Source organism: Muscardinus avellanarius (genome assembly GCF_963383645.1).
Source record: "Muscardinus avellanarius genome assembly, chromosome: 3".
Lineage (NCBI taxonomy): Eukaryota > Metazoa > Chordata > Mammalia > Rodentia > Gliridae > Muscardinus > Muscardinus avellanarius.
In genome coordinates, this window is record NC_137788.1 from 133,588,043 (window position 1) to 133,615,971 (window position 27,929).

General features: G+C 39.6%; 1 protein-coding gene across 1 annotated transcript in view; it reads left to right on the plus strand.

Annotated features, from left to right (window-relative positions):
- PIAS1 (protein inhibitor of activated STAT 1) overlaps positions 1 to 27,929 on the plus strand; it is a gene marked incomplete at both ends in the record, with an annotated part of 80,524 nt that overhangs the window by 29,331 nt on the left and 23,264 nt on the right. The window contains 6 exons of the mRNA XM_080691647.1: positions 1,942 to 2,026; positions 2,307 to 2,354; positions 9,035 to 9,125; positions 9,768 to 9,902; positions 17,507 to 17,612; positions 25,567 to 25,640. Coding sequence (XP_080547773.1) covers positions 1,942 to 2,026; positions 2,307 to 2,354; positions 9,035 to 9,125; positions 9,768 to 9,902; positions 17,507 to 17,612; positions 25,567 to 25,640 — 539 coding nt within the window. The remainder of the gene's footprint in view (positions 1 to 1,941; positions 2,027 to 2,306; positions 2,355 to 9,034; positions 9,126 to 9,767; positions 9,903 to 17,506; positions 17,613 to 25,566; positions 25,641 to 27,929) is intronic.

Genomic DNA, 27,929 nt, shown 5'->3' on the forward strand with positions numbered 1-27,929 from the left:
CTCAGGGGAGTGAGCCAGGAGGCCCTCCTAGTAAGACCCTTTCTTGTTTTTGTTTGTTTTATTTTGGTTTTGTGTGGTAGGAGTTGAAACCAGGGACATTCTACCTCTGAGCTATATCCCCAGCTCTTTCTTTTTACTTTTTGTTTGGAAACATGATCCCACTAGGTTGCTGAGAGTCTTGCTATATTGCTGAGGTTGTCAAACCGGCCATCTTTCTGTCTCACCTTCCCAAGTACTAGGATTATAGGTGTGTATCACCATGCCTGGCTGAGACCCATTCTTAAAACATAAAAAAAAAAAGGGCTTGAGCTGGGTATGGTGGCTCATGACTGTAATTCCAGTACTTGAAAGGCAGAGACAGGAGAATCACAGGTTTGAGGCCAGCCTTCAACAATTATTGAGACCCAGTTTCAAAATAAAAAAGAACTGGGGCCTTGTGGTGCATGCCTGTAATCCTAGTACTTGGGAGGCTGAGGCAAGAGGATTGCAGGTTCCAGGTTAGCCTCAGCAACTTAGCAAGACCCCCCCCCCCAGCAATTTAGCAAGACCTTATTTCAAAATATAATAAGGTCTGAGCTGGGCATGGTGGCACACATGTGTAATTCCAGTACTTGGAAGGCTGAGACAGGAGGATTGTAGATTTGAGGACAGCCTCAGCAAATAGTGAGACTTTCATCAACCTAGGGAGACCCTGTTTCAAAATAAAAATAAGGCTGGTGGTGTAACTTGGAGGTAGGATGCCCCTGGGTTCAATCCCTGGTACCACAAGAAAACAATAACAACAAAATGTCTGGGGTGTAACTCAGAAATAGAATGCCCCTGGGTTCACTCCTCTGTGTAAGGGTGGGGATGCTCTTATATTGAGATGAAATTTTTGATCCATGCTCTTCTTTTCAGTTTGCTTTTTCTCATAGCGATACATTTGGACAGATGCTTTTGATATGACATATGCAGTTTGGGTGGTAGTTGTAAAGAAAGTACTTCTTGCAAGTAAAATGGAACCCAGTTTAAGCAGGCAGTTACAGTGGCAGCTTCCGCTGCTTCCTCAGCACAGGCCTCGCGTGGCCCACAGGCAGGAGTTCCCTAACTAAGAACTCACTGGGGACCTTTATTCTAGAGAAGGACCCTGGAAAAGTGCATTCTAAATAGTTCAGTGTGGTATTTCTTCAATTCTTGTATTTCTTTATTCAGTTACCAAATAGCCAAGCACTGAGGATATGTGTGTGTTATAATAATATATGTAAATGGAAACATGGGAAACCAATACAACTGCTGTTGCCAACAGAAACGTAATCTAGGGATCCCTGCGCTAGCTTATCTGCTCTCTCGCTCTTTTCTCTTTCCCTCCTCTTCCCCCTCCATCCCTTCCTCATTCTTTATCCCGTTCTTTCTCATAACTTTTTCCTTCTTGGAGATAACGGCAACAAGCGAATTTTGAAGTCAAATCATCCCAAAATAAAAAATATATAGATAATAGTTATTGTATAAAACTCCCGTGCTGTAAACGGTAGATGATGATAAAACTCTTTGTTTGCCTTAAAGACCAAATGCTTCTCACCTTTGCAACCATCATAATAGGGATGTTTAATTACTCAGAAACCAGCTCTCTTTAATGGCTTTTCTCATCCCAAGTGAAATTACTATCAGTATGTTTGTATACAGGTATCCTTTATGGATGCAAACACTTGTGATGAGATCATGTTCATTTTCCTTTGCTTGTGTATTCTGTGAATTTGAATCCTCATGCATTATGTTCAGCACCAGCCATTTGTATACCTTCCCATTTGTTACATTACAACTGAGCATATTTCCTCAAGTGCTTTAATTACCTTGTTACCTAAATTGTAGACTACACCCCAGTTCAAGACATTGTGTTTTTGCTAATCTTCTGTATTGGTGTTTAAAATTTACAGTTAAAAGCATAACCCTTGTCTTCTTTAGCATCAGACAGCAGCCAGCGCTTTCGAGAAACCTGTCTTGCGTTCGCATTGACGCCACAACAAGTGCAGCAGATCAGCAGCTCCATGTGAGTCCCCTTCCAGTGCTACGCACAGTTGCTTTTGAATCTAGTAGTGACTACAATAAGTGCTTTTCAAATAACGTATAGTGAAGTTAGTATCATACACATACTAGTATTGAAAATATTATTACAGTGTGTTGTTTACTTGGAGAACAGTTACATCTCTGATAACTTGTAAAGTTTTTCTATGCTAATAATAGTATCTTTGAATCACTATTCAAGTAGTATCTTTGAATCAAAATTTGTCCATATTTTAAAAATAATTATTATTTTTATTCTGTTTTAGGGATATTTCTGGGACCAAATGTGACTTCACAGTGCAGGTCCAGTTAAGGTATAGTGTTGACTGCAATATTTATTCAAAGTTTAAAAGATGATATTCCCTAAATATTAATAATGAACTCTATCTGATATTAAGTAAAATGTATTGAAAATGTTGGCTATAAATAGAAGGGTAAGAGTAAACATTCTCCTGTTATGAGATATCAGTTTAAATTTTTGTATAGCATGTCATATATTACTTTTTTTTTTGGCAGTACTGGAGATTGAATCCAGGGGTATTCTACCTTCAAGCTGTACCCTCAGCTCTATTTTTTTATTCTTTATTTTGAAATAGGGTCTGAGTTGTGGAGGGCCTTACTAAGTAGCTGAGGCTGGCCCCAAACCTGTGATCCTCCTGTCTCAGCCTCCCAAGTAGTGGGATTACAAGCATGTGTCACCACATCCAGCTTTTTTTTTTTAATTGGTATTGAACCCAGAAGCATTCTATCTCCAATCCCCACTTTTAACTTATTTTGATACAGAGTCTTGCTAAAGCTATCCTCCAACCCTGCAATTCTCCTGTCTCAACCTCCCAACCACTTTGATTATAGGCATGCACCACCATGCCCAGCTAGGTATTCTATATTTCCACATGTCTCCACTTCGGTTGCCCTAAGTTGGTTGAGAATCTCTAGCTAATGATATCTTTAAATATCACAATGTGGCTTTTTAGAAATATCAACTTTTATGAAAGTAAGGGCCTTACCTACATAAAAGACAAAACTAAATAAGGAACTAGTACTTAAGTCTGTAGTGTCTCATGGATTTGCAAACACCAAATATTCTAATTTTCTTTGTCCTGTATTTTGAATAATTATGTTCTAATTTAGAAACTTTATGAGACATTCTAGAAAAGATTTATTTATTTATTTATTTATTTATTTATTTATTTATTTGTGCTGGGGATGAAACCCAGGGGCTTTCTACCTCTAAGCAATACTACCAGACCTATTTTATATTTTATTTGGAAACAGGGTCTCACTAAGTTGCTGAGAGCCTCACTAAGTAGCTGAGGCTGGCTTTGAACCTGTGCGATCCTCCTGTCTCAGCCTCCCAAGTACTGGGATTATAAGCATGCGCCACCACACCTGGCTTAGAAAGTTTTTAAAGGTAAACAAAATTCCATAGCCACTTCTTACTCCATTTTTCTTAGCCTGTTTATTCCATCTTAGGTAGCCAAGTACTCTTTTATATTAATATATCTCTGTCTTGTTCATATAGACCAACTTTTTACTATTCTTATTGAATAACTGTCCATGTACAAACCCATATGCTCTACATTGGTCTTGTTGAAATAGGGGTAGACGAGGAAATAAAGACAGTTGTTTCCCTCAGTAAGCTGTTTTCCCTGTATCATGGGGAATAAAAATCAGATAGCTTAGTCCCGATAATCAGATACTAACTAGTATGTAGAAATCCCTTTATGGAACAATGAAAACCTCTAATTTAGGCTTTAAAGTCATTTTTAAAAATGAGAAAACAGAGGAGATGTCTAGTTGAATATTCTAAAAAGGATATGACTGTACTTATTAGTATTTGAACCATAGAACAAGATGACCACTGGGTGTGGTGGCGCAAACCTGTAATCCAAACTATGCAGGAAGCCGAGGCAGGAGAATTGCAAGTTCAGGTCATTCCTGGGCAACTTAGCAAGACCCTGTCTTTAAATAATGTTTTAAAGACCGGGCGTGGTGGCGCATGCTTGTAATCCCCGCGCTTGGGAGGCGGAGACAGGAGGATCACGCAGGTTCGAAGCCAGCCGCGCTGGCTTAAGAGACCGTTTCCAAATTAAAGAGTATAAAAATAGGTCTGGGAGTGTAGCCCGGAGGTAGAAGGGCTTCCAGGAACCCCAGTTGCACCAAATAAATAAATAAATAAATAAATAAAGTTTTAAAAAGGGTTTCGTGTACTCCAGTTCAGTGGCAGAGTGTTTGCCTAGCATGTGCAGGGCCCTGGATTCAATCTACAGTTCCACAAAAATGTAAAGAATGAAGGAAACAAAAGCCAATATGACAGAATCTTACTAGTAGACTAGTGATAATCTAAGTCTTGTTTTTGAAAGGCACTGACAAAGATAATTCTGTGCAAAAGGTATACTTTGTCCTTTATCAGGGGACAGGCTGTGATAATGACTGGATGAATTAAAGGACACCATTGTGCTTTTATACTTAATTAGGAATTGCTACGATCCCTGTACTTCCATCTCAGTCATTTACTTTACATTTTCACATACTTATATGACATTATCTTTTAAGATAGTCTATTTCAGGCTGGGCATGGTGGCACACTCTTGTAATCACAGTACTTGGGAGGCTGAGATCGGAGGAAAATTGCAAGAGCAAGGACAGCCTCAGCAATTTAGTGAGGCTTTCGGCAACTTTAGCAAGACTTTGTTTCTAAATAAAAAATAAAAGGCTGGGCATGGAGCGCACGCTTGTAATCCCAGCATTTGGGAGACCAAGACAGGAGGATCGAGGTTTGTGGACAGCCTCCGCTTCCTATTGAGACTCAGTACAACTCAGTGAGACCCTGTTTCAAAATAAAGAATAAAAAATAAGGCTAAAGGTATAACTCAGAGGTAGAATGCCCCTGGGTTCCATCCCCAGTACTGCAAAAACAATTAAAAAAAAAAATAATAGGGCTGGGGGTATAGTCTAGAGGTAGAATGCCCTGGATTCCATTCCCAGCACCCCCCCCACACACACACACACACCACCTAGAGCTAGAAGGCACCTGGGTTCCATTCCCAGTACTCCACACACACACCACCCCTCAACCCCCAACAAGAGTCTATTTCAAACTGTTGATTGGAGCTGGGCATGGTGGCACACGCTTGTAATCCCCACGCTTGGGAGGTGGAGACAGGAGGATTGCGCAGGTTCGAAGCCAGCCTCGCTGGCTTAAGAGACCCTGTTTCCAAATAAAAATATCAAAAAATAGGTGTCTGGGAGTGTAGCCTGGAGGTAGAAGGGTTTCCAGGAACCCCAGTACCACCAAAAAACAAAAACCTGTTGCTCAGAGCCACATCCTTAGAAGTCTATACTCTATCCACCATCATTCCTTCCTCCTTACCATTCTCTACCCTAAACACATACACTCTCTGAACCAAAGTAGTGCTGCCACTGATTTCTTCTATCTGTTTTGCGTTTTGATTTCCAGGTTCCTTTTTACTTGAAGAAAAGGCCCCAAGACCAAGATAAAGCTTAAAAAAACATACCTTTAGAATAAAAGATCTAGTTGCTAATTTATATTACTATACAGACATTCTTTAAGGCAGCAACAGGTATGGTTCACATTTTGAAGGAAAGTTATTATTCTAAAACATGTTAGCTAATTCAGAGATTCCAAGGAAATCTTGATAGTTAAAAATATCTTAGCCATTATTAATTCAAATTTATCCCTGGAACTTAGTGGGGGAAAGAAAGGATTTTATGTTATACTTGGCATTTGTAAAGGGGTGTGTGTGTGTGTGTGTGTGTGTGTGTGTGTGTGTGTGTGTTTTAATAGTTTTTATTTCTTTCCCTTACCCCTATAGATGGGCAGCAACCCTAGTGTATTATTTTAACTTAGGAATATATGCCTTTTTACTCTCATTATAAATTGTGTGTGTGTGTGTGTGTGTGTGTGTGTGTGTGTGTGTGTGTGTGTGTGTGTGTGTGTGTTACTGGGGATGGAACCCAAGGGCATTCTACCTTCAAGCTACACTCCAGCCCTATTTCTTACTCTTTATTTTGAAACAGGGTCTCAGAATTGCAAAGGGCCTCACTAAGTAGCTGAGGCTGTCTGCGAACCGTTATCCTCCTGTCTCAGCCTCTCAAATGCTGGGATTACAAGTGTGTACCACCATGCCCGGCATAAATGTTCTTCTAAAAGATTAAAATAATTTCATCTGAATTAGGGTCAATATTTTCTCTTTTAGACACCTACTTTTCATTTATGTACTCAATACCCCCAAGCCTTAAGAACTGCCTCATAAGGCCGGGCGTGGTGGCGCACGCTTGTAATCCCCGCGCTTGGGAGGCAGAGACAGGAGGATCACTCAGGTTCGAAGCCAGCCGCGCTGTCTTAAGAGACCCTGTTTCCAAACAAAAATATAAAAATAGGTCTGGGAATGTAACCTGGAGGCAGAAGGGCTTCCAGGAACCCCAATACCACCAAAAAAAAAAAAAAAAAAAACCCCAAACAAAAAAAACCCTGCCTCATAGAAACTTTCTGCTCTTGTCTCCCCTTGCCCCCCCCTCCTCCTCCTCCTCCTCCTTCCTTTCTTCCTCAGTTGGCTGGAGTGGTTTAAATCCCCCTTTTTATGTAGCTGAACAGGAGTCCGCTTCTTGTGTAAATTGTTCTTTTCCTATAGCTTCATACAGCCAGGGCTTACGTCTCATCGCTGTTTTGAAATAATTGATTAAAACCTGTGGCATCTTCTTACTGTCGCAGTATTAAAAAAAAAAAACTAGCCTGTAATAATGGAAGGTCCTACTGGAGTAAAGATGGTCCTGTGAGCTTTGACATTGATTTGCTAAGTATTATTATAAAAAATAACTGTAGATCAATAATTCTTTACTGTTTTGAGAAATTTATTGAAAGCTACAGATTGTCTTCCCATAAAAATGAAGATATATACACACACAAACACACATACATATATTACTCAAAAAATTTTACATAGAAAACTTTCTCTATTGTGTTGCCCATCTCTACACACAGATTTTATGGCTGCCAGGTAAACACCTTATACCACGGGTGAGAGCTGTTTGCCACGAAGAATATTTCACTGAATGCAGATACGCTTCTCCCATATAACACAAAGGTGCTATGATTAGTCAATAAAAGTAGAATGAACCTCAGCTGTATATGGAGGAGGAAGTAATAAAGAATATATATATCTTTAATGACTATTTCTGTATCTATTTAAGGTAGAATATAATGAGAATTTTAAAATTTTATAAATATCTTTGGTTTCCCCAGATTATGCATTTAATTTGGAAATACATCTTCTCATGAAATCTAAAATAGTATCCTAAATTCATGTAGATACATATAATGTTATCATTCAGCATCTTTAGTTCTTAAGGAATAAAGGAATACCTTGGCTTACTGGACAGAACTTGATCCTTCTAAGGATAGGATCTTGCTACTGAGTGGATACCATTTTCAGTATTTTCTGCTAAGAACTAGAAATTGTTTCATAGACAGATATCCAAAGTATTGTATGTCTTCTTTTAGAGATCTACAATGCATATGAGCCTATTTAAGATGGAGTTCTATATTATGAAAGCTTAATTTATTTCAATTAATAATTTCTTAAACTTATTCAGTTACAGTGCCTTTTTCTTTTTATACCTGTTAATATTTGAGGAAGTTAGTACTACTTAGAACATGCTTAACTGAACAGATTATCATGAAGACAACTACAGATCGCTGACTGATTGCTAATACTGACCACTGACAGGATTATTTTTAGCTAACTCTTGAACGTGGATGGGGGTTAAGGGAGCAACCTCGCCCCTCCCGTCAAGAATCCACGTATAACTTTTGATTCCCCAAAAACTTAATAGTCATTACATATTACATAAACAGTCAGTTAACATATTTTATATGTGATATGTTTTATATTCGGTGAAAAATACTAGAGTACCTGAAGGGTCAGTTTTTACTGCCTTAGACAATTTACTGGAAAGACAACTATTTAGTTAGTGACCAGCATCACAGGACCTTTTTTTTTTTTTTTTTTTTTTTTTTTGGTGGTACTGGGGGTGGAACCCAGAGGCTTTCTACCTCTGGGCTATACTCTCAGACCTTTTTTATATTTTATTTGGAAACAGTCTCATAAGCCAGCTGAGGCTGGCTTTGAACCTGTGCGATCCTCCTGTCTCAGCCTCCCAAGCGCGGAGATTACAAGCATGCGCCACCACGCCCGGCCACAGGGCCTTTTAAGCAGATACTTGAACTCACCAGAATAGCCACAGAAAGTGACCATAAAATTAATGAAGTAGTATAGGATATTCTACAGTTAATTTTATGCAATTATGATTTAATAATACACCTAAGATTTATTGTTATTGTGTGTGGGGGAGCACTGGGGATTCTACCCCTGAATTATACCCCCAGTTCTGTTTTATTTTTTATTTTGAAACAGTTTCACTAAGTTGCTGAGGCAGGTCTTGCACCTGTCTCAGCCTCCCAAGTACTAGGAGTACTAACTGTGTGCCACCACGCCTGGTTGCATCTTCAGATTTATTTACATTCTCTTGACTGAGTTTGTTGCCATGTACAGTCTAGTGTGCACAAGTTTTCATAAATTTTAACTTTTTCTAATAGATTTGTATATGTATCATTTTAGTAAATGTTGAAATAGACTTACCAAATATATTTTATGCATGTATAACATACCCCCCACGCACACACTATTTTTCTTTTGTGGTACTAGGGATTGAACCCAGGGGCATTTTACCAAAGAGCTACACCTCCAGCCCTTTTTTTATTTTTTGTTTTGAAACAGGGTCTTGCTAGGTTGCTGAGAGTCTCACTACTTGCTGAAGCTCTCCTCAAACCTGTGGTCCTTCTGTCTCAGCCTCCACGTACTGGAATCATAGGCGTGTGCCACAACACCCGGCTAGTGATTATTTATTGAACAGAAATGTTAATTAGGATATCCTTTAATAAAGGAAATTATATTTGACCTTTATTGTTTAGGTTTTGTTTATCTGAAACCAGTTGTCCTCAAGAAGATCACTTCCCACCCAATCTTTGTGTGAAAGTGAATACAAAACCATGCAGCCTTCCAGTAAGTCCTGAAAGCTACTTTTTAAATATGTTACCAACATAACTGTCAAATAAGTCATCACAGCTGTTATTAATCATAGTTTCACATTAAGAAACGTTTTTATTTGGGATATTTATTTCTGTGATTGGCTGCACCACTTGCACAGAATATGAATAGTGAGTAGCTAGGGCTTTAGCTGTGGCAACAGAGTTTAGGATTCAGAGTTGGGTGTGGCCGCGTTGGTGTTGGATTTTAGAGAGAAGTTATTTTAAGACAATCTCAACTCTGTTCGTGTGATTCTACGCCTGTGGTAGAATGGAGAGCTGAACATTGGGCCTCAGAGTGGGTGAGGTGGGAGTTGTATTTGGTCTCCTTGGAAAATACTCCATATATACCTTTTTAAACTGATTCTTAAATTTGAGAGATTTTGAATTTCTATCACTAATATTTTTTGAGGCTTACAGTAAAGAAAATGTAAGGTTGTTTAGAGAAAAAAAAAATAACATTAAACTCCTAAGATGTTTGCGCTCTGCTTTGTGGCAAAAACATTCTATTTTCTAATACTTAGTTTGTAGGTGCTTTATTATTTTTTTAATTTGTTTTGTTTTTAGGAAGTAGAATTTGAAGCAAATGTAGAAATGAGAAGTTCTATTTCTTTCTTAGGGTTACCTTCCACCTACTAAAAATGGTGTGGAACCAAAGCGACCCAGCCGACCAATCAATATCACCTCACTCGTTCGATTGTCTACAACAGTACCAAACACCATTGTCGTTTCTTGGACTGCAGAAATTGGAAGAGTAAGTAAATGTTTCTACCAGATTTTCATATTATGAGGAAGGGTTAATCACCATGGCTACTTGAGCTTATATGTAAATGATATTGTAAAATAGTTACAAAAGAATTTTTGTCTCAGAATGAATTTTCAGTATGTTCTGTTATGAAAAATAGGATCATGTAGCACCTAATGTTTAATAAGCTGATCAGTTCTCTCAGCAGTTTGTCTTCGTATGTCTCTGTGTGTTCTTCTTTGTTGTTTTAATGGCTGTACCATATCCCAGTATGAACATGCCATTATTTAGCCTATTCCCTATGGTTGAACACTTACCAGATTTATTGACTATATTCACTACTATTTCAAAGAACATTTGAAGATCATCCAAGTAGCTAAAGCTTTGTACGTACACATACTCGTTTCCTTATGATGGATCTCAGAAGTGAGATTGCCGAGTCAAAGAGCTTGCAGAGGTCAGGAAAGGTGGCACATGCCTGTAATCCCAGCATCTAGGATTACAGGTTTGAAGCAGCCACAGCAACCTAATGAGACCCTGTTTCAAAACGAAAACTGGCTGGGAGTGTTAGCTCAGAGGCAAAATCTAGTCCCCTGGTTCAATCCCCGTTACCCTCCCCCGCAAAACCAAAACAAAACAAAACAATTATTTGTTGCTACAACAGAGTGTTTTGGTGAAGTCAGGGCTCCTCTTGAGAGGAAGAGCCCCTCACTTTTCCATGCAGGCCTGTAAGCCCAGTACTTAGATGCTGAAACAGCAGGAACTTAGTTTCACGGCCAGCAGGTGTTAGTTTAGCAAACTGTTTTAAAATGAGAAGGACTGAACTGGAGGCATGGTGGGGCATACATGTAATCCCAGTACTTGGGAGGCCAAGACAGAAAGATCTTAAGTTTGAGCCTAGCCTCACCAATTTAATGAGACCTTGTTTCAAAATAAATAAAATGAGCCAGGCATGGTAGCACACACTTGTAATCCCAGCATTTGGGAGGCTGAGACAGGAGGATCGTGGTTCACAGACAGCCTCAGCTACTTAGTGAGGCCTTCTGCAATTTAGTGAGACCCCGTTTCAAAAATAAAGAATAAAAAATAGCACTGGGAGGCTGGATGTGGTGGTGCGCACTTGTAATCCCAGCATTCAGGAGGCAGAGACAGGCGATTCTTTGTAACTCAGTGAGGCCCTGTTTCAAATATTAAAAGGACTAAAAAAAAATAGGACTAGGGTGTAGCTCAGAGATAGAATGCCCCTGGGTTTCATCCCCAGTACCGCAAAAGGTGGAGGGGACTGGGGGGTGTAGCTTGGAGGTAGAATGCCCCTGAGTTCCATCCCCAGTACCGCAAAAATAATAAATAAATAAATAAACAAACAAACAAACAAATAAATAAATAAATAAATAAAATGGGTTTGGGGGTGTAGCTCAGAGATAGAGTTCCCCTGGGTTCAATACCCAGTATCAATGATTGATTGATAGATAGATAGATAGATAGGCAGGCAAGGAGTGTAGCTCAGAGGTAGAGTGCCTGCCCCTGAATTCAGTCCCCAGAACCAATAATAAATAAATAGGGCTGGGGGTGTAGCTCAGTGTGTTTAATCCCCAGTACCACCACTGCCTCCCCGCCAAAATTAGATAGATATAGAGGGAAAGTAGAAATACAGTTGGAGGAACTCATGGTAGCTTGGACAGACAGCTTCTTTAAGGAGACAAGAGGATTGGATAAGTGTTTTGGTACTGGAGAGGTAAATTTTACTTTGGTGATTTCTTACACTGTGAGATAGGAAGTGTGAAGTAAGTTAGCGGAGAATGCAAATAAGGGCTAGGAGAATGGGAAGTTTAGAAAAGTCACTAGAGATAGTAAGACGTATTCCACTCTTCACACACTGTACTTCCACATGAACTGTAGGATTACTTGTATCACGTTTCCTTCCCTTCATTTCCTACCCAAACCCCACATCTTTTTGAGAATTTGGGTGAGATTTAAGTTACAGATGAAGTTAGGGAGAATTTATTTATTTACAATAATATGTAATGCACCCATTCTAGAGACTTGTGGTTTTCTCCATTAACTCAAATTCTCCTTTATGTTCCTTAGTAATTTAATAATTTTAGTAGGTTTCTTTTTCTGTGTGTGTGGTACTAGGGATAGAACCCAGGGGCATTCTACATCTGAGCTGCACCCCCAGCCCTTTTTTGTTGTTGTTGTTCTTTATTTTGAAACAGAGTCTCACTGAGTTGCAAAGGGCCTCACTAAGTAGTAGCTGAGGCTGTCCTCCAACCGCGATCCTCCTGTCTTAGCCTCCCAAGTGCTGGAATTACAAGCGAGCACCATGTCTGGCTTTAGTAGGTTTCTTCTTTCTTTCTTTCTTCCTCCTCCTCCTCCACCTCCCCCCCCTTTTTTTTTTGTTTTTTGCTGAGGCTGGCCAGAACCTGTGATCCTCCTGTCTCAGCCTCTCAAGCACTCAGATTATAAGCATGCACCACTATACCCAATTAATAGGTTTCTTCTTATAACTTTGTGTATTTTTTTTTGTTAATTCTTGTGTTGGTTATTATTGTTATTGCCAACAGATTTTTAATTATATTTTCTAAATTATTGTTGGCTTATTTAAAGGCTAGTTGTGTTAAAATAGTTACTTAATATCTAAATTTGTATATTGGTTCATAAATTTTTAGTTGGTTTCTTGGTATTTCCAGGCAGGCAGTTTTGAGTTTGAGGTATAGCATTAGACAAATCCTGAAAATCCTAATACTTAGACCAATATTTCTCTTTCTACTGATCAGAACTTTTATTTATTTATTTATTTATTTATTTATTTATTTATTTATTTATTTATGTGGGTCTGGGGATGGATCCTAGGGGCATTTGACCTCCGAGCTACACCCTCTGCCCTATTATTTTTTTTTTTAGTTCTTTATTTTGAAACCGGGTCTCACTGAGTTGCAGAGGGCCTCACTAAGTAGCTGAGGCTGTCTGCAAACCACGATCCTCCGGTCTCAGCCTCCTGAATGTTGGGATTACAAGCATGCCAAGGAAGAAAGGAGGTGTTTTCAACAAAAAAAAATTTTTTTGTGGTACTGGGAGTGGAATCCAGGGGCTTTCTACCTCTGGGCTATACTCCCAGACCTATTTTATACTTTTTGTTTTGGAAACAGGGTCTCCCTAAGTTGCTGAGAGCCTCACTAAGTAGCTGAGGCTGGCTTTGAACCTGCGCGATCCTCCTGTCTCAGCCTCCCAAGCGTGGGGATTACAAGCGTGCACCACCACGCCCAGCTTCAGCAAAATTTAAACAAGTCTGAAACTGGGAGAGGAGGCACGTGCGGTTGCTGATATATAGCACTAGAGGAACAGGGAGGACACTACCATGGGAATGCCTCCATACCACAGAGACTGCAGATCTAAAAGTTGGGAATCTTCTTATAAAACATTCAAAGAAAGTTATTCTTTCCCAAAGCCCAGAAGATAACCAACTAATTTGGTTTTAGATCTCCATTTTTATTCAACTTGTAAAGGGACTCTGAATAGTTCATTTAGAATCTTTTACTGTTTTTGCAGATATTTTGTATGGTTAGTGTTCTTGAGAAATGTTATAAATATGTATTTGTGGGGGGTACTGGGAGTGGAACCCAGGGGCATTCTACCTCTGAGCTACACCTTCAGCCCTATTTATTCTTTATTTTGAAACAAGGTCTCACTGAGTTGCAGAGGGCCTCACTAAGTAGCTGAGGCTGGCTGCAAACCTTCATCCTCCTGCCTCAGCCTCCCAAGTACTGGGGAGCACCACCATACCCGTCTATAAATATGTATTTTTAAAGAAAATAAATAGAAGAACTAGTCCAGTGGCTAAATGAAGTAAGTGAATTATATTGTAACATTTTTCTACCTCAGAGCTGTCACTACATTTAGCATTTTTTATTTGTAGAGAAATTTAGATAATTACTGGTATAAAAGGTCATACTGAGTATATTTTAATTATGAAGAAAGTATCTTATGAACTTAAACTGTATTGAAGACTTGAAAAAGCAGTAGACAAAAAACAGTAGACAATGGTGTAAGCCGGATGTGGTGGCACACGCTTGTAATCCCAGCATTTTGGAGGCTGAGACAGGAGGATCAAGGTTTGCAGGCAGCTTCAGCTACTTTAGTGAGGCCCTCAGCAACTTAGTGAGATCCTGTCTCAAAATAAAGAATTAAAAATGGGGCTGAGAAAAACTCAGAGGCAGAATGCTCCTGGATTCAATTCCAGTGCTGTAAAAAAAAAAAAAAACAGTGTAATACAGTATTTATCAATAATTGAAGCTAGATGGGCAGGCATGGTGGTACATGCCTGTAATCCCAGTACTTGGGAAGCTGAGAGAAACATCACAGGTTGGATACTAGTCTCGGCAATTTAGTGAGATCCTATTTCAAAATAAACGGGCCTGATGGTGTAGCTCAGAGGGAAAATTCCCAGTGTTCAATCTCCAGTAACCTCCCCATCCCCCAAAATAGAGGTACTTTGAAGGATTAGCAGGAACAATGTACTATATACCTAGAAGGGACACTACGCCACTGTGAAGTTTGGATGGTTTCTGCGGCTGAACTTCCTGTGATAACAGAGTCCATCCTGTAGGTACAGGTGACATTTATTAATACCTGAGGTTATCTTTGCAGTTTTACCTCTTCTCCTCATTTGGTTACATCTTTCAACTAGAGTGAACAGAACCTTTTTACTGAACTTGTTGTGGTGGTTTTTACTTGATCCCTTCTTAAATATTTATGTAAAGCCTTAGGGTAATTCTAAGTTCTGAAGATTCCAACTGTTGGTATAGAATTTCACAGTGTTAATTAGCATTTCTTTAGTTTCCATTATTTTTGAAGCATTAAGCAAATAAGTAGTAATGATAATAAGGTTTTTTTTTTTCCTAAAAAGAAATGTATTCTATATTGGACTATTATATGCTCACAAATTTGGGAAAATTTTGGGGTTACTTGTTTCTCATTAATATATTGTGGAATTTACCAACTAAAGTAAATTTGCTTTTTGATACTTTATTTTCCCCAGAAAATTTGCATGTAAATGTGAATAGATTTCTAAATTTGAAATGACTTTCCAAAGGATACTGCAAGATATTTTGTCTTATTTAGAGGTAAATGCATTTTCAAAAATATGATAAATGAAAGTTGGAATGTGCTCTGGACTAGGTTAGGAGGTTCAGAGAAGGTAGGGTGTGTGAAAACAGAAATTACCGAGGGCTACCCTGGCCATGATCAGTAAGTCCCTATCCTGACATCCCCGTCCTTTCCTCTTGGTTTCTGGTGCCTGCCTCATCACCCAGCAGCTACAACACTGTAAGCAGATTATGTCATCTTTTATGTTTAGCAGCTTCATCACCTCTTCACCCAGAGCAATACGTATCCTGCTTATCTCTTAAAAGCTTTCTGCAGCTCAGTGTGGTGGTACACACTTGTAATTCCAGTACTTGGGAGGCTGAGCCAGGAGGATCCAGGTTTGAGACCAGCCTCAGCTACTTAGTGAGGCCCTCTGCAACTTAGTGAGACTGTTTCCAAAAAAAAAAAAAAAAAAGCCGGGCATGGTGGCGCATGCTTGTAATCCCTGCACTTGGGAGGCTGAGACAGGAGGATTGCACAGGTTTGAAGTCAGCCTCAGCTACTTAGTGAGACTCTCGGCAACTCAGTGAGACCCTGTTTCCAAATAAAATATTTTAAAAAATAGGTCAGGGAGTATAGCCCGGAGATAGAAAGAGATTCCACCCCTAGTGCCACCAAAAAAAGAAGAAGAAATAGGGTTGGGATGTAGCTCATAGGTAGAATGGCCCTGGCTTCAACCCCAGTACTACAAGGGAAAAAAAAAAAAAACTTTCTGCAAAGTTGAAATTAAGTAGACAGGCAAAGTTAAAAGTAAGTAGATAATATATGCTAAGAGTTCTTTCAAACCCCCATGCAGCTGTAAGATACGAGGTTGGCAGTACTTTCCTTTTCTTCTTTCAAGTCTCTTTGAAAATGATTCTTCTTATTTAGATCTCTCTAGTCTGTCCTCCGTCTCCTCCCCTCCTCTTACTCAACTATGTACCTTCTTTATTCTGCCTTGGTTTGCTGTTTTTTCATTCTCTTCTCCCCCTACCATTTTTGGGTAGTCCCTCTGCTGGTAATTTGCCAAACCTACAGCTTCTCTTTGCAGACCTTTAATATCTTGTGTGCTTGTGACCATGGCCCAAGAAGAGTATTTTCAAGAGCTAGTTAAAAGCCGAGTGTGGTGCTGCACACCTTTAATTCTAGTACTTGGGACACTGAGACAGGAGGATTGCAGGTTGGAGAACAGCCTTAGCAAGTAGTAAGACTCTCATCAACCTAGTGAGACCCTGTTTCAAAATAATTAAAAAATAGGGCAGGGGGCGGGGTGCGGCTCAGAGACAGAATGCCCCTGAGTTTAATCCAAGTACCAAAAAAAAAAAGAGCAAGTTGAACATAGAGGTTAAAAGGTACAAACTAGGAAATCAGTCTCATAATTTTTAATAGCTACCGATATATATATATATTTTAAATGGGTCTAGGGGTGGAGCCCAGGGGCATTCGATCTCCGAGCTACACCCCCTGCCCTGTTTTTTATTCATTATTTTGAAACAGAGTCTCACGAAGTTGTGGAGGGCCTCACTAAGTAGCTGAGGCTGTCTGCAAACCGCGATCCTCCAGTCTCAGCCTCCTGAATGCTGGGATTACAAGCGTGCGCCACCACGCCCAGCTCAGATATATTTATTACCTACTAAATATGGTTTATATCTTGGGCATCTTTTTTGTGTGTGTGGTACTGGGAATAGAACCAAAGGCATTCTACCTCCGATATACCCCCCCAGCCCTACTTTTTATATTTTATTATATTTTACTTTGAAACAGGGTCTCACTGAGTTGCAGAGGGCCTCGCTAAGTAGCTGAGGCTGGCCGTGAACCGTGATCCTCCTGTCTCAGCCTCCCGAATGCTGGGATTCCAAGCGTGAGCCACCAGGCTCGGCTACACTTGGGCATCTTAATGGCCTTGGTTTGTAGTTAGCCTTAACAGTATTCTCTCATGGAAGTATCTTGAATTCATTAGCTTCACATATTGATAGAGAATATAGAAGCATGACAAAACTGGGTTTGAACTCTAGGTTTGTTACTTGAAGGCTATAAAATTAGGGCAGGTCCTTTACTTCTTGAGGAACTTTAGTTTTCTCATCCATAAAAATAGGTTTCTAACTACCCTGGCAGCTTTGATCAAGATTAAATGAATTACTGCTCACGAAAACACAACACAGGGCTTGACACACAGTAGGTGTTTTAAGAAGTGTTGCTGGGTGTGGTGGCGCACGCTTGTAATCCCCGCACTTGGAAGGCGGAGACAGGAGGATTGCGCAGATTCGAAGCCAGCCGTGCTAGCTTAAGAGACCCTGTTTTTAAATACAAATATTAAAAAAAATAGGTCTGGGAGTGTAGCCCAGAGGTAGAAGGGTTTCCAGGAACCCCAGTACCACCAAAAAAAAAAAAAAAAAAAAAAAGTGTTAGTTTTCTTTTTCTCTCACTGTGGGATTAGAGTAGATGTACTGTTTGCTTTAATATGTTTTCTCTACATCTTTTTCTTCCAGACCTATTCCATGGCAGTATATCTTGTAAAACAGTTGTCCTCAACAGTTCTTCTTCAGAGGTTACGAGCAAAGGGAATAAGGAATCCGGATCATTCGAGAGCTTTAAGTGCGTATGATAACTTACTCATATCTGCAGTTAAGTTTTGTTAAAGGAAAGTAATGTTTTTCAACTTAAGAAATTTTAGCATTTGTTCTTTTACTAGAGCCTGTTTAAAGACTTAAAAACACTGAGAATCTTGTGAGCTTGTCAAACAAAATCTAAGAATAATTTAAATATCTTTATCATGAACTATATTTTATAATATATATTTTAGCTGGATATGGTGGCACACACCTGTAATCCTGGTACTTGAGAAGCTACAACAGGAGGAATACAGGTTAAAGGAGCATCTCAGCAATGTAGTGAGACTCTCAGTGACCTCCTGTTGAGTCTCTATAATAAATAAAAAGGGTTAGGGGATATAGCTCAGAGGAAGAATGCTCCTGGGTTCAATCCCCAGTAATATACACATACACAAAACATATACACGTATTACTTATATTTTACTGATCTTAAAATTAACTTTGTAAAGTCAAATCTTTTCTTCCTTTTGTGGTATCAGGGATTGACCCAGAGGCATCCTACCTTTGAGTTATACCCTAGCCCAATTTTATTTATTTGGAAACAGGGTCTCACTAGATTGATGAGTCTGCTGAGGCTTTCCTTAAACCCGTGATTCTCCTTGCTTAGCCCCAAGTACAGAGGTTACAGGTGTGCCTCACCACGCCTCATGTAGTCACTTCTTGAATATGAAAGAATATTTTGCTATAACTTTATGGAGAAAGTATTTAAAGAATTTTGGAAATGGAAGAAAATCTTGTCATATGTTTTAAGAAAATTATTTTAAACAAGATTATTTTAGATACAGGAATACAAAGTTATATGACTATATTAGTGTATATAACCAAAGAAAAAACAGTCAGTGGGTGGTAGAAATAATAATGAAGTAGGTTCTGTCATTAATCAATTATGTGTGGCCTTGGGCAGGTACTCTGTTCATGAGTTTTTTATTCTTCAAATGTAGTCAAATGTTTGTAACACATGATTTCTGAACCTTTCCCAAAGTCTGGGCTCATAGGTGTGGGTTACTGAATAGTTTATTTTGGCATGTTGAATTTGGAATATAAGTAATCTGCAAACAGACTTAGTGGCCTCAATTTTTAAAATCAGTGGCCTTTCAAAAGAGGTGAGCTAAGTTCTTTCTTTGTTCTCCCCTTTGTTGGTAAGTTTTTCGTGAATGAACCTAGGACGAGGACTCAGTACTTACTGCCACTTTCACAGGCAGGCTCTCCTCGAGGGATGCTTGGTGTGAGCGAGCAATGAGTCGCCATGAGATTGATAGCTAAGGAGCACTCTAGAAAGAACTAAGGCAGCAAGGCTGCTCTCCTCTCATTTCCCTTTAGAGCATAGCTTTTGTTGTTTTCTTTAGCCTGTTTTTATGCTGGAGTAAAGATTCCATTATCCCAGAATAACAATATGCCCATAATAGTTCACTTAAGGATTTATCTGTATTAAAAGGGCTCCTTTGCCAGGCGTGGTGGCTCATGCTTGTAATCTCAGTATTTGAAAGGCTCAGACAGGAGGATCACAGGTTCGAGACCAGCCCCAGCAGTGTAGCAAGACTTTAAGCAACCTAGTCAGACCTCATTTAAAAATGAAATAGAGCCAGGGATCTAACTCAGAGGTAGTTTTGCCTTGAGATCAATTCCCAGCACCATAAAAAAACAGGGGACCTTTTAAAAATGCGAAGAGCCGGGCCAGGCATGGTGGCGCACGCTTGTAATTCCCGTGCTGGGGAGGCAGAGACAAGAGGATCGTGCAGGTTTGAAGCCAGCTTCACTGGCTTAATAGACCCTGTTTCCAAATAAATGTGTTTGTGTGTGTGTGGTGTGTGTGTGTGTGTGTGTGTGTGTGTGTGTGTGTGTGTATTTTTTTATTTTTTATTTTTTTTGGTGGTACTGGGGGTGGAACCCAGGGGCTTTTCTACCTCCAGGCTATACTCCCAGACCTATTTTATATTTTATTTGGAAACAGGGTCTCCCTAAGTTGCTGAGAGCCTCACTAAGTAGCTGAGGCTGGCTTTGAACCTGTGTGATCCTTCTGTCTCAGCCTCCCAAGTGCTGGGATTATAAGCGTGCACCACCATACCTGGCTCCATTGATAATCTTAATACTTACCTCACAGTGCTAGAATCTCGGCTAGTAAGAAAGTATTATGTAATTGTGTGAACCTTTATGGAAAAGGAAATATCAAGAAATAAGGAGATAAAGCTGTGCCATTAATAACAACAAGAAGGCAAGCCGTCTTTGTGCAAGCTGTTAATAACTCTTCTCCACTTAGAGCTATAGCACCACCTGGAGGGAGAGTGGCAGGGTGAGCCTAGGACTTTATCTTCTCCTGGGAACTCCCATTAGCTACTATTAACCAAAACCTGCTTAATTCAAGGTGTTTATTTTCAGCTCTGATATACTACTATATGTGGAAAGTATTTGCATATTGAGTGAGACTTTGTGGCAATTTCTTAATTGGATCCAGTAAGAACTTTATTATGATCCACTAAAGTGTATTTACCTCTATGTTATCTGTAAAGAAATAACTTTCCCAACAAATTAATTGTGTAATGAAGATGTTGTTTAAACTAACTTGGCAAAAGAAAATGTCAGGTATTTCAGATGTTTTTGAAAAGTCAAATTGCTTATAGGTATGTTCAGTATAAGTTATTAACTTTATAAATAAACTCTACCAGCAAAGTTTTCTTAGTTAAGTCAGGCATTTTTATATGCTTGAAGGAATAAAACTGATAGTATTTAGACTTTTTGAAGATTTAGCAAGGTTTTGTCTTGTGGTTTCACTTTTATGTAACATTCCCTTACAACTATCACAAAATAACTTCTTTCCAACTTTTAGCTAAGTTCTCTGCTTTCTTCTCTCCTTTCTGTGGTTATTTCAAGTCCTAGCCATATTCTGCTCAACACTATTCTCTAAGCACACTGCCAGTGTACGAAAATTGGGACTACAAGAAGTGAATTCTCTAAAAGACCCGTGTCTTTTGTAATCCTAATACCACCTTAATTACTTTTCAGCTTGTCTATATCCATCTCTACTTCAGTCCCTTCAGTATCCCTTTCCTGCTAACATTAATCTTCTATTTATTTATTCTTCTCATGTAAGAAGTTAGACCTAGAGCTAGGCATGGTGTGACATTTATCATCCCAGCCACTTAGGAGACTGAGGCAGGAGAGTTACAAGTTCAGTCTGGGCAGTATAGATCACCATTTCAAAAGAACAGAGAAAAAATAAATTATATTAAGAGTTTACTGTGAGCCAGGCATGGTGACACAAGCCAGTACTTGGGAGACTGAGACAGGAGACCACAGGCTTGAGGACAGCCATCAGCTGTTTTAAAAAAATGTAAGTCAGGTGTGGTGGCACACACTTATAATTCTAGTACTTGTGAGGCTGAGACAGAGGATGATCACAGGTTTATGGCCAACTTAAAAAACTTAGGTCCTCCACAACTTAGTGAGACTTTGTTTCCAAATAAAGTAGGTCTGGGGGTATAGCCCAGAGGTAGAATGCCCCTGGGTTTAATCCCCAGTACCACCAAAAAGAAATAGAATGCCTACTGTGTTCTAGGCACAGGAGAATCTAGCATTAAATGAGATGCACAGTCTCTGTATGCCCCTGAAGCTTTCAGTCTGGCAGGAAAGACATTCGATGATTGCACAAGTCATTAATGAGTTATAGTTGTGATATGTGCCTTGAAGAAGAAAGACAGGGAACTCTGTAGAGGTACAACTGGGAAAAGTCGTCCTCTCTGGTGTTGTGATGCTTAAGACAAGATTATAAGGATGAGGAGGAGTTAAACACCAAGATAGGAGAGGAATAGTATGCCAAGGGGAGAGGCCAGTGGAGCTGGAGTAGGAGAGCGAAAGAGGGGACTGGCAGAGAGCTAGATGACACGAAGACAGGTGACAGCCACAAAAGGATTTCCTTTTCTCTTGTGTGGTGCTGGGAAGGCACCAAAGCTTGTGTGTTAGTTAGCACTCCACTACGGAGCTGCATCTCTGGACATCAGGAAAGGATTTTTTTCATGGATCGAGGTCAGTTAGGAACCTATCATAATAGTATGTTTAAGTGATGATGATGTCCTGCATTAAGGTAATAATGATAGAAATTGGAGTTGGCAGCTTTGAGAGTATTGAAAGGTAGAAACTATTGATTAAGCTGGGCGTGGGGGCGCACGCTTGTAATCCCCGCGCTTGGGAGGTGGAGACAGGAGGATTGCGCAGGTTCGAAGCCAGCCACGCTGACTTAAGAGACCCTGTTTCCAAATGAAAAACCTATAAAATAGGTCTGGGAGTGTAGCCCGGAGGTAGATGGGCTTCCAGGAACCCCAGTACCACCAAAAAAAAAAAAAAGAAAAGAAAAAGAAACTATTGATTTTGTGTGAGAGAGAAGAAAACGAGCTCAGGGATGCGTTCTAGACTTCTTAAGCACCAAGTGGTGCCATTTATTGAAGTGGAAAACAATAGTTAAAAGATGAGGCTGGAGCCGGGCGTGGTGGTGCATGCTAAAAAAAAGAAGGAAAGAAAGAAAAGAAAAGATGAGGCTGCAGAGGGGAGTCACAGAGCACTCTTTGACTTGCGATTTAAGATGCAGCTGACATCCTGGGGGTTGGGGGGGCTCAGAACAGCATTTTAGGACTGGCCTCCTCCTGCCTCCCTGTCAGGTCCCTTTCCCCTTCTCAGAACAAGAGCACAGGCTCCTCTGGGTAGAGCCCATGTTTCCCCACGCCCTTCTCCTCGTTGATTTCTCCAGAATAGTCTGCACTTGCTCTTTGTACCACTTTGATGGTCTTTTCACTGAAACTGCTTTCAGATGTCAGTAGGTGCAGTCTGATTGCCAGATATAAAATATATTCAGTTTTTATCTTGAATGCTTTTGCTATATTTGATACCAGCCATTTTTTTCTTAAAATTCTCTCCTCCCTCTTCTCTGACCGTTTCTTGTTAATCACTTGCCTTTGATGAATTTTCTTAAAAGAAACACCTTAAATGTTGGTGTTCTCATGTTAGCCATATATAAACTGAAGCTCAGTTGTCAATTTAAAAGGAAATCGAAGTTGGAGAGGCAAACCTGTTAGAATTCAGCATTAGTTAAGACTTTGAAGACCTCTTGATGCCTAAGTTTCAGATCTGGAAAATGAGAATACCTCACAGTATTATTTTTAGGAAAAGAACTTTTTGTTCTATTCTGGGACCTCTACCCACCCAGCTAAGAGTAGCTCTTTTTCCCATTTGGTCTATGGACTCATGTGCCAGTCTACTGTGGAAACAACCCTCACACACCTACCTAGAAATAATGCTTTACTAGCTGTCTTGGTTTTTTTTTTTTTTTTCTTGCAGTACTTGGGTTGGAACCTGGGCATTCTACCTCTGAGCTACACCCCTAGCCCTATTTTTTATTCTTTATTTTGAAACAGGGTTTCACTGAGTTGCAAAGGGCCTCACTAAGTAGTAGCTAAGGCTGTCTGCAAACCACAGTGCTCCAGTCTCAGCCTCCCAAATGCTGGCCTGTGGCACCACACTCATCTCTCCATTTTATTTATTTATTTATTTATTTATTTATTTATTTATTTATTTATTTATTTATTTATTTATTGTACTGAGGGTGGAACCCAGGGGCTTTTCTACCTCTGGGATACACTCCCAGACCTATTTTATATTTATTTGGAAACAGGGTCTCACTAAGTTGCTGAGAGCCTCACTCAGTAGCTGAGGTTGGCTTCGAACCTGTGGGATCCTCCTGTCTCAGCCTCCCAAACGCAGGGATTACAAGTGTGCGCCACCACGCCCAGCTCTCTCCATATCTTTTAATCCAGGCAAGTTGACAGCCTAAAGTTGATGGTCACAGTTATTAATCACATCAGAATTATATTTGCAGCCGGGCGTGGTGGCGCACGCTTGTAATACCCGCACTTGGGAGGCAGAGACAGGAGGATCGCGCAGGTTCGAAGCCAGCCGCACACGCTGGCTTGGGAGACCCTGTTTCCAAATAAAAATGTAAAAATAGGTCTGGGAGTGTAGCCCGGAGGTAGAAGGGCTTCCAGGAACCACAGTACCACCAAAAAAAAAAAAAAAAAAAAAAAAAACTATATAAGAAAGAGTTGACTAAGTATATAATGGTAAATGTATACTTTTGACAATTATAGATGGTATTAATTAGAATAGTGTTATGGTGACTATATTTTTCACACTAAAAAACAGGGGTTTACCTGTTTCTAAATAAAGACTAAAAAAATGGGGCTGGGAGGTAGAATGCCCCTAGGTTCCATGCCCAAGACTGCAAAAAAAAAAAAAAAAAAAAATCAGGAGTTTATACCCTTTAGGATGTGAAAGCCTGTGAAATATATAAAGAAAATTTGGAATTTCCAGGCCATGAAATGACTTTAGTTTGGCATCAGAATCATATCTGGAACTTAAAAAACCGATTATGTCTCTTCCCCATTGTAATTCATTGGGCAGTTTGAATGCTCTAAAGGTAGTTCTGAAGTACATCTTAGTTGAGATCTACTAATTTATGGAAACAGTCGGACATGCACCATCAGAAAATCGAGACTAATATGATCACCGTAAGAACTTCTTAGTTCTCATAAATAGCATAACAAGCATCTGCTCTGAAGTCATTCTTGCTCATCTGAGTACTTTATCACCCTCTACATTTTCTTTACTATGTATTATCCATCTGGTCAAACTAGTTGTACAACGACCTTGAAATTCTGTCTTTCACCATGTATACAACATCCCACCTGAGCCTCCTTATGCAATAGATTTTAAAGGTGTGGAGAAGTTTTTAAATTATTGAAATATTACATTTAGGCATTTCCTGGCTCACCTATAATGGGATTTGTCATTAATTGAGATTTTCAGAAGTAATACATGCCTCACATTTCCAGAGAACTATAAAGCGTTTTTTATATTAAACTGAAGAAACCATAAGAAGCCTGAGCTGAGAAGACTTAGACATTATCTAGTGTTGGTTCAAGTTTGGCTATAAGTAAAATCAACCTCAAACGGTTGACTTGCCCAAGATAGCACAACTAATTTATAGATAAGTAAATAAATAGAGTTCTAATAATTATGTGGTTAAAAAGTACTTGAAGCCTTGCATAGTGGTGCAATCCCACTTGTAATCCCAATACTTGGAAAACAGAGACAGGGGGATCGAAGTTTAAGGCCAGCCTGGGCAACTTAGTGAGACCCTGTGTCAAAATTTAAAAAAAAAAAGGACCAGGAATATAGCTTAGAGGTAGAGTGCTCATGGGTTCATTCCTCAGTAAAACACACACACACACACACACACACACACACACACACACACTTTGACTTTTATTCTTTTCATAATTTGAAATTAGAATTAATACATTTTATAATAAATATTATTATAAAAGAAAAGGGTCTGCTGCATCAGTTGGATATGTCAACATGCTATAGAAATTCTCTTAATGCAAATGCAGCCAAGTGGGATGGCGCACACTTGTCATCCCGGCATTTGGGAGGCTGAGACAGGAGGATTACCGGTGCGCAGCCAGTCTCAGCTCCTTAGTGAGGCCCTTTGCTACTCAGTGAGACCTTGTTTCAAAGTAAGAAATAAAAAAAGGGCTTAAAAGTGTTGCTCAGAGATGGAGTGCCCCTGGGTTTCATCCCCTGTACCACCAAAAAAAAAAAAAATAGTGCAAATGCAAGTTTTTGTTCAATAAGTAAGAAATAGAAAATGTACAGAAAATGTAGTCAAAATATATACAGTTATTTTGCTTCTTTTGCTTATAAAAATTATAAGGTATCTAACTGATTTTATTTCTGTATTCAGTTGATTGGGAAATAATTGAATAGATTATTTTTTAGTTCCTTTTCTTAAACACTTTCCCATTTTAATTAAATTCCTTTTTTTAATGTTGTATCAGTAATGTATCTTTAATAAACTTGTTCTGTGTTTGTTTTTCTTCAATGAATTACAGTTAAAGAGAAATTGACTGCGGATCCAGACAGTGAAATAGCTACAACCAGTCTAAGGGTTTCTCTACTGTGTCCAGTAAGTGTTAACTAATACTTATAACTAATCTTTCAAAAAGATTTAAATGTATTTTCTCTCTTTTTTTTTTTTTTTCCATACTAGGGATTGAACCCAGGCATGTTCTACCATGAGCTACATACCTGGACCTTTTTATTTTGTATTTTTGTATTTTGTGTGTGTTTGTGGCACTGGGGATTAAACCCGGGGGCATTTTACCTCTGAGCTACACCCCTGGCCCTATTTTATTTTTATTTGGAAACAGATTCTCACTAGGTTGATGAGAGTCTCACTAGCCAAGACTGTCCTCAAACCTGCAATCCTCCTATCTCAGCCTCCCAGGTACTTGAATTACAAGTGTGTGCCACCACACCTGGCTCATTTTTTATTTTAAAACAGGGTCTCCAGAGCATTGTGTCCCATGCATGCAATCCCAGTACTTAGGAGGCTGAGATAGGAGGATCCACTTTCAAGGACAGACTCTCATCAACCTGCAAGCCTCTGTTTTAAATTAAAAATAAAAAGTAAGGCTGGGCATGTAGCTCAGAGATAGAATGCCCTGATTTCCATTCCTAGTAACCCCTGCACCCCCTCCCCAAACACAAAAAGAAGACAGGGTCTTTCTAAATTGCCATGGTTGGCCTCGAACTTGCGATCCTCCTGCCTCAGCCTCCTGAGTTACTGGAATTACAGGCATGCACCCCTGTGACCAGCACATTTTCTCTTTTTATTAAGTATTTCCAGCATCTAGGAAATTCTGTTTACTTTTTTTTTTTTGGTGGTACTGGGGTTCCTGGAAGCCCTTCTACCTCTGGGCTACACTCCCAGACCTATTTTCTGTATTTTTGAAACAGGGTCTCTTAAACCAGCACGGCTGGCCTCGATCCTCCTGCCTCTGCCTCCCAAGTGCAGGGATTACAAGCGTGCGCCACCACGCCCGGCTCTGTTTACTTTTAAAAGAAGCATACACCTTGGTTAGAGTTTATGAAAAATGGAAAGATTTGGAGGCATAGGATTTAGAATGTAAACAAGTCTAACAGTTATCTAGTCTTAGTAACACTTATCTGAATACTGCTTACAATTAATGACTGTCTCTCAAGCTTGTGTAAAATCTCAGAATGCAGAATTTTTTGTTTGTTTGTTTTGCGGTACTGGGGATGGAACCCAGGGGCATTCTACCTCCGAACTATACCCCCAGTCCTATTTTTATTTTTTATTTTGAAACAGGATCTCACTCAGTTGCAAAGGGCTTACTTAAGTAGCTGAGGCTATCTGCAAATGGCAATCCTCCTATCTCAGCCTCCCAAGTGCTGGGGTTACAGGCGTGCAGCACCACGCCCAGCCCAAGCACTGGGATTATAGGCATGTGCCACCAGGCCAGGCTAATGAGGCACTTTTATTGTCTTTAATGTATAAATTTTCACTTTTTTTTTTTTTTTTTTTTTTTTTTTGGCGGTACTGGGGATAGAACCCAAGGGCCTTCTACCTCTGGGCTACAATCCCAGACCTATTTTATATTTTTTATTTGGAAACAGGGTCTCTTAAGCCAGCTGAGGCTGGCTTCGAACCTGCACAATCCTCTTGTCTCAACCTCCCAAGCGCGGGGATTACAAGCGTGCGCCACCATGCCCAGCTAAATTTTCGCTTTTAATAATATTCTTCACGCACGCTTGTAATCCCCGCGCTTGGGAGGCAGAGACAGGAGGATCGCGCAGGTTCGAAGCTAGCCGCGCGCGCTGGCTTAGGAGACCCTGTTTCCAAATAAAAATGTAAAAATAGGTCTGGGAGTGTAGCCCGGAGATAGAAGGGCTTCCAGGAACCCCAGTACCACCAAAAATAATAATAATAATAATAATATTCTTCATAAAAATCTAACCATGATTACCCACACTTACAGCTATTTTGCCAACAATGACTCTATCATAAGAGGCCACCTGTGCTGAGGATGTGGCTCAGTGGTAGAGCGTTTGCGTGTATGAGGCCTTAAGTTTGATTCCTAAGGTGGGGGGGACTCCTTCTGAAGAACCCACCAATTAAAACTGTTCTTTCTTTTCACCCTAAATTAATTGAAATAGATATATGTATATATTTCACAGGAATATTTTTAAACCAGAAAATGAGGTCAGGATCAATCATTTGTATGATAAATATATAGTCCCTAAACTTAACCAGATTAGATTATTAAGCATTTGGAGAAAAAATATTTTAATTTTTTTGCTATTGGTACTAGGGATCTAGGGATAGAACCCAGGGGCATTCTACCTCTGAGCTATACCCCCAGGCTTATTTTATTCTTTATTTGTTTTTGTT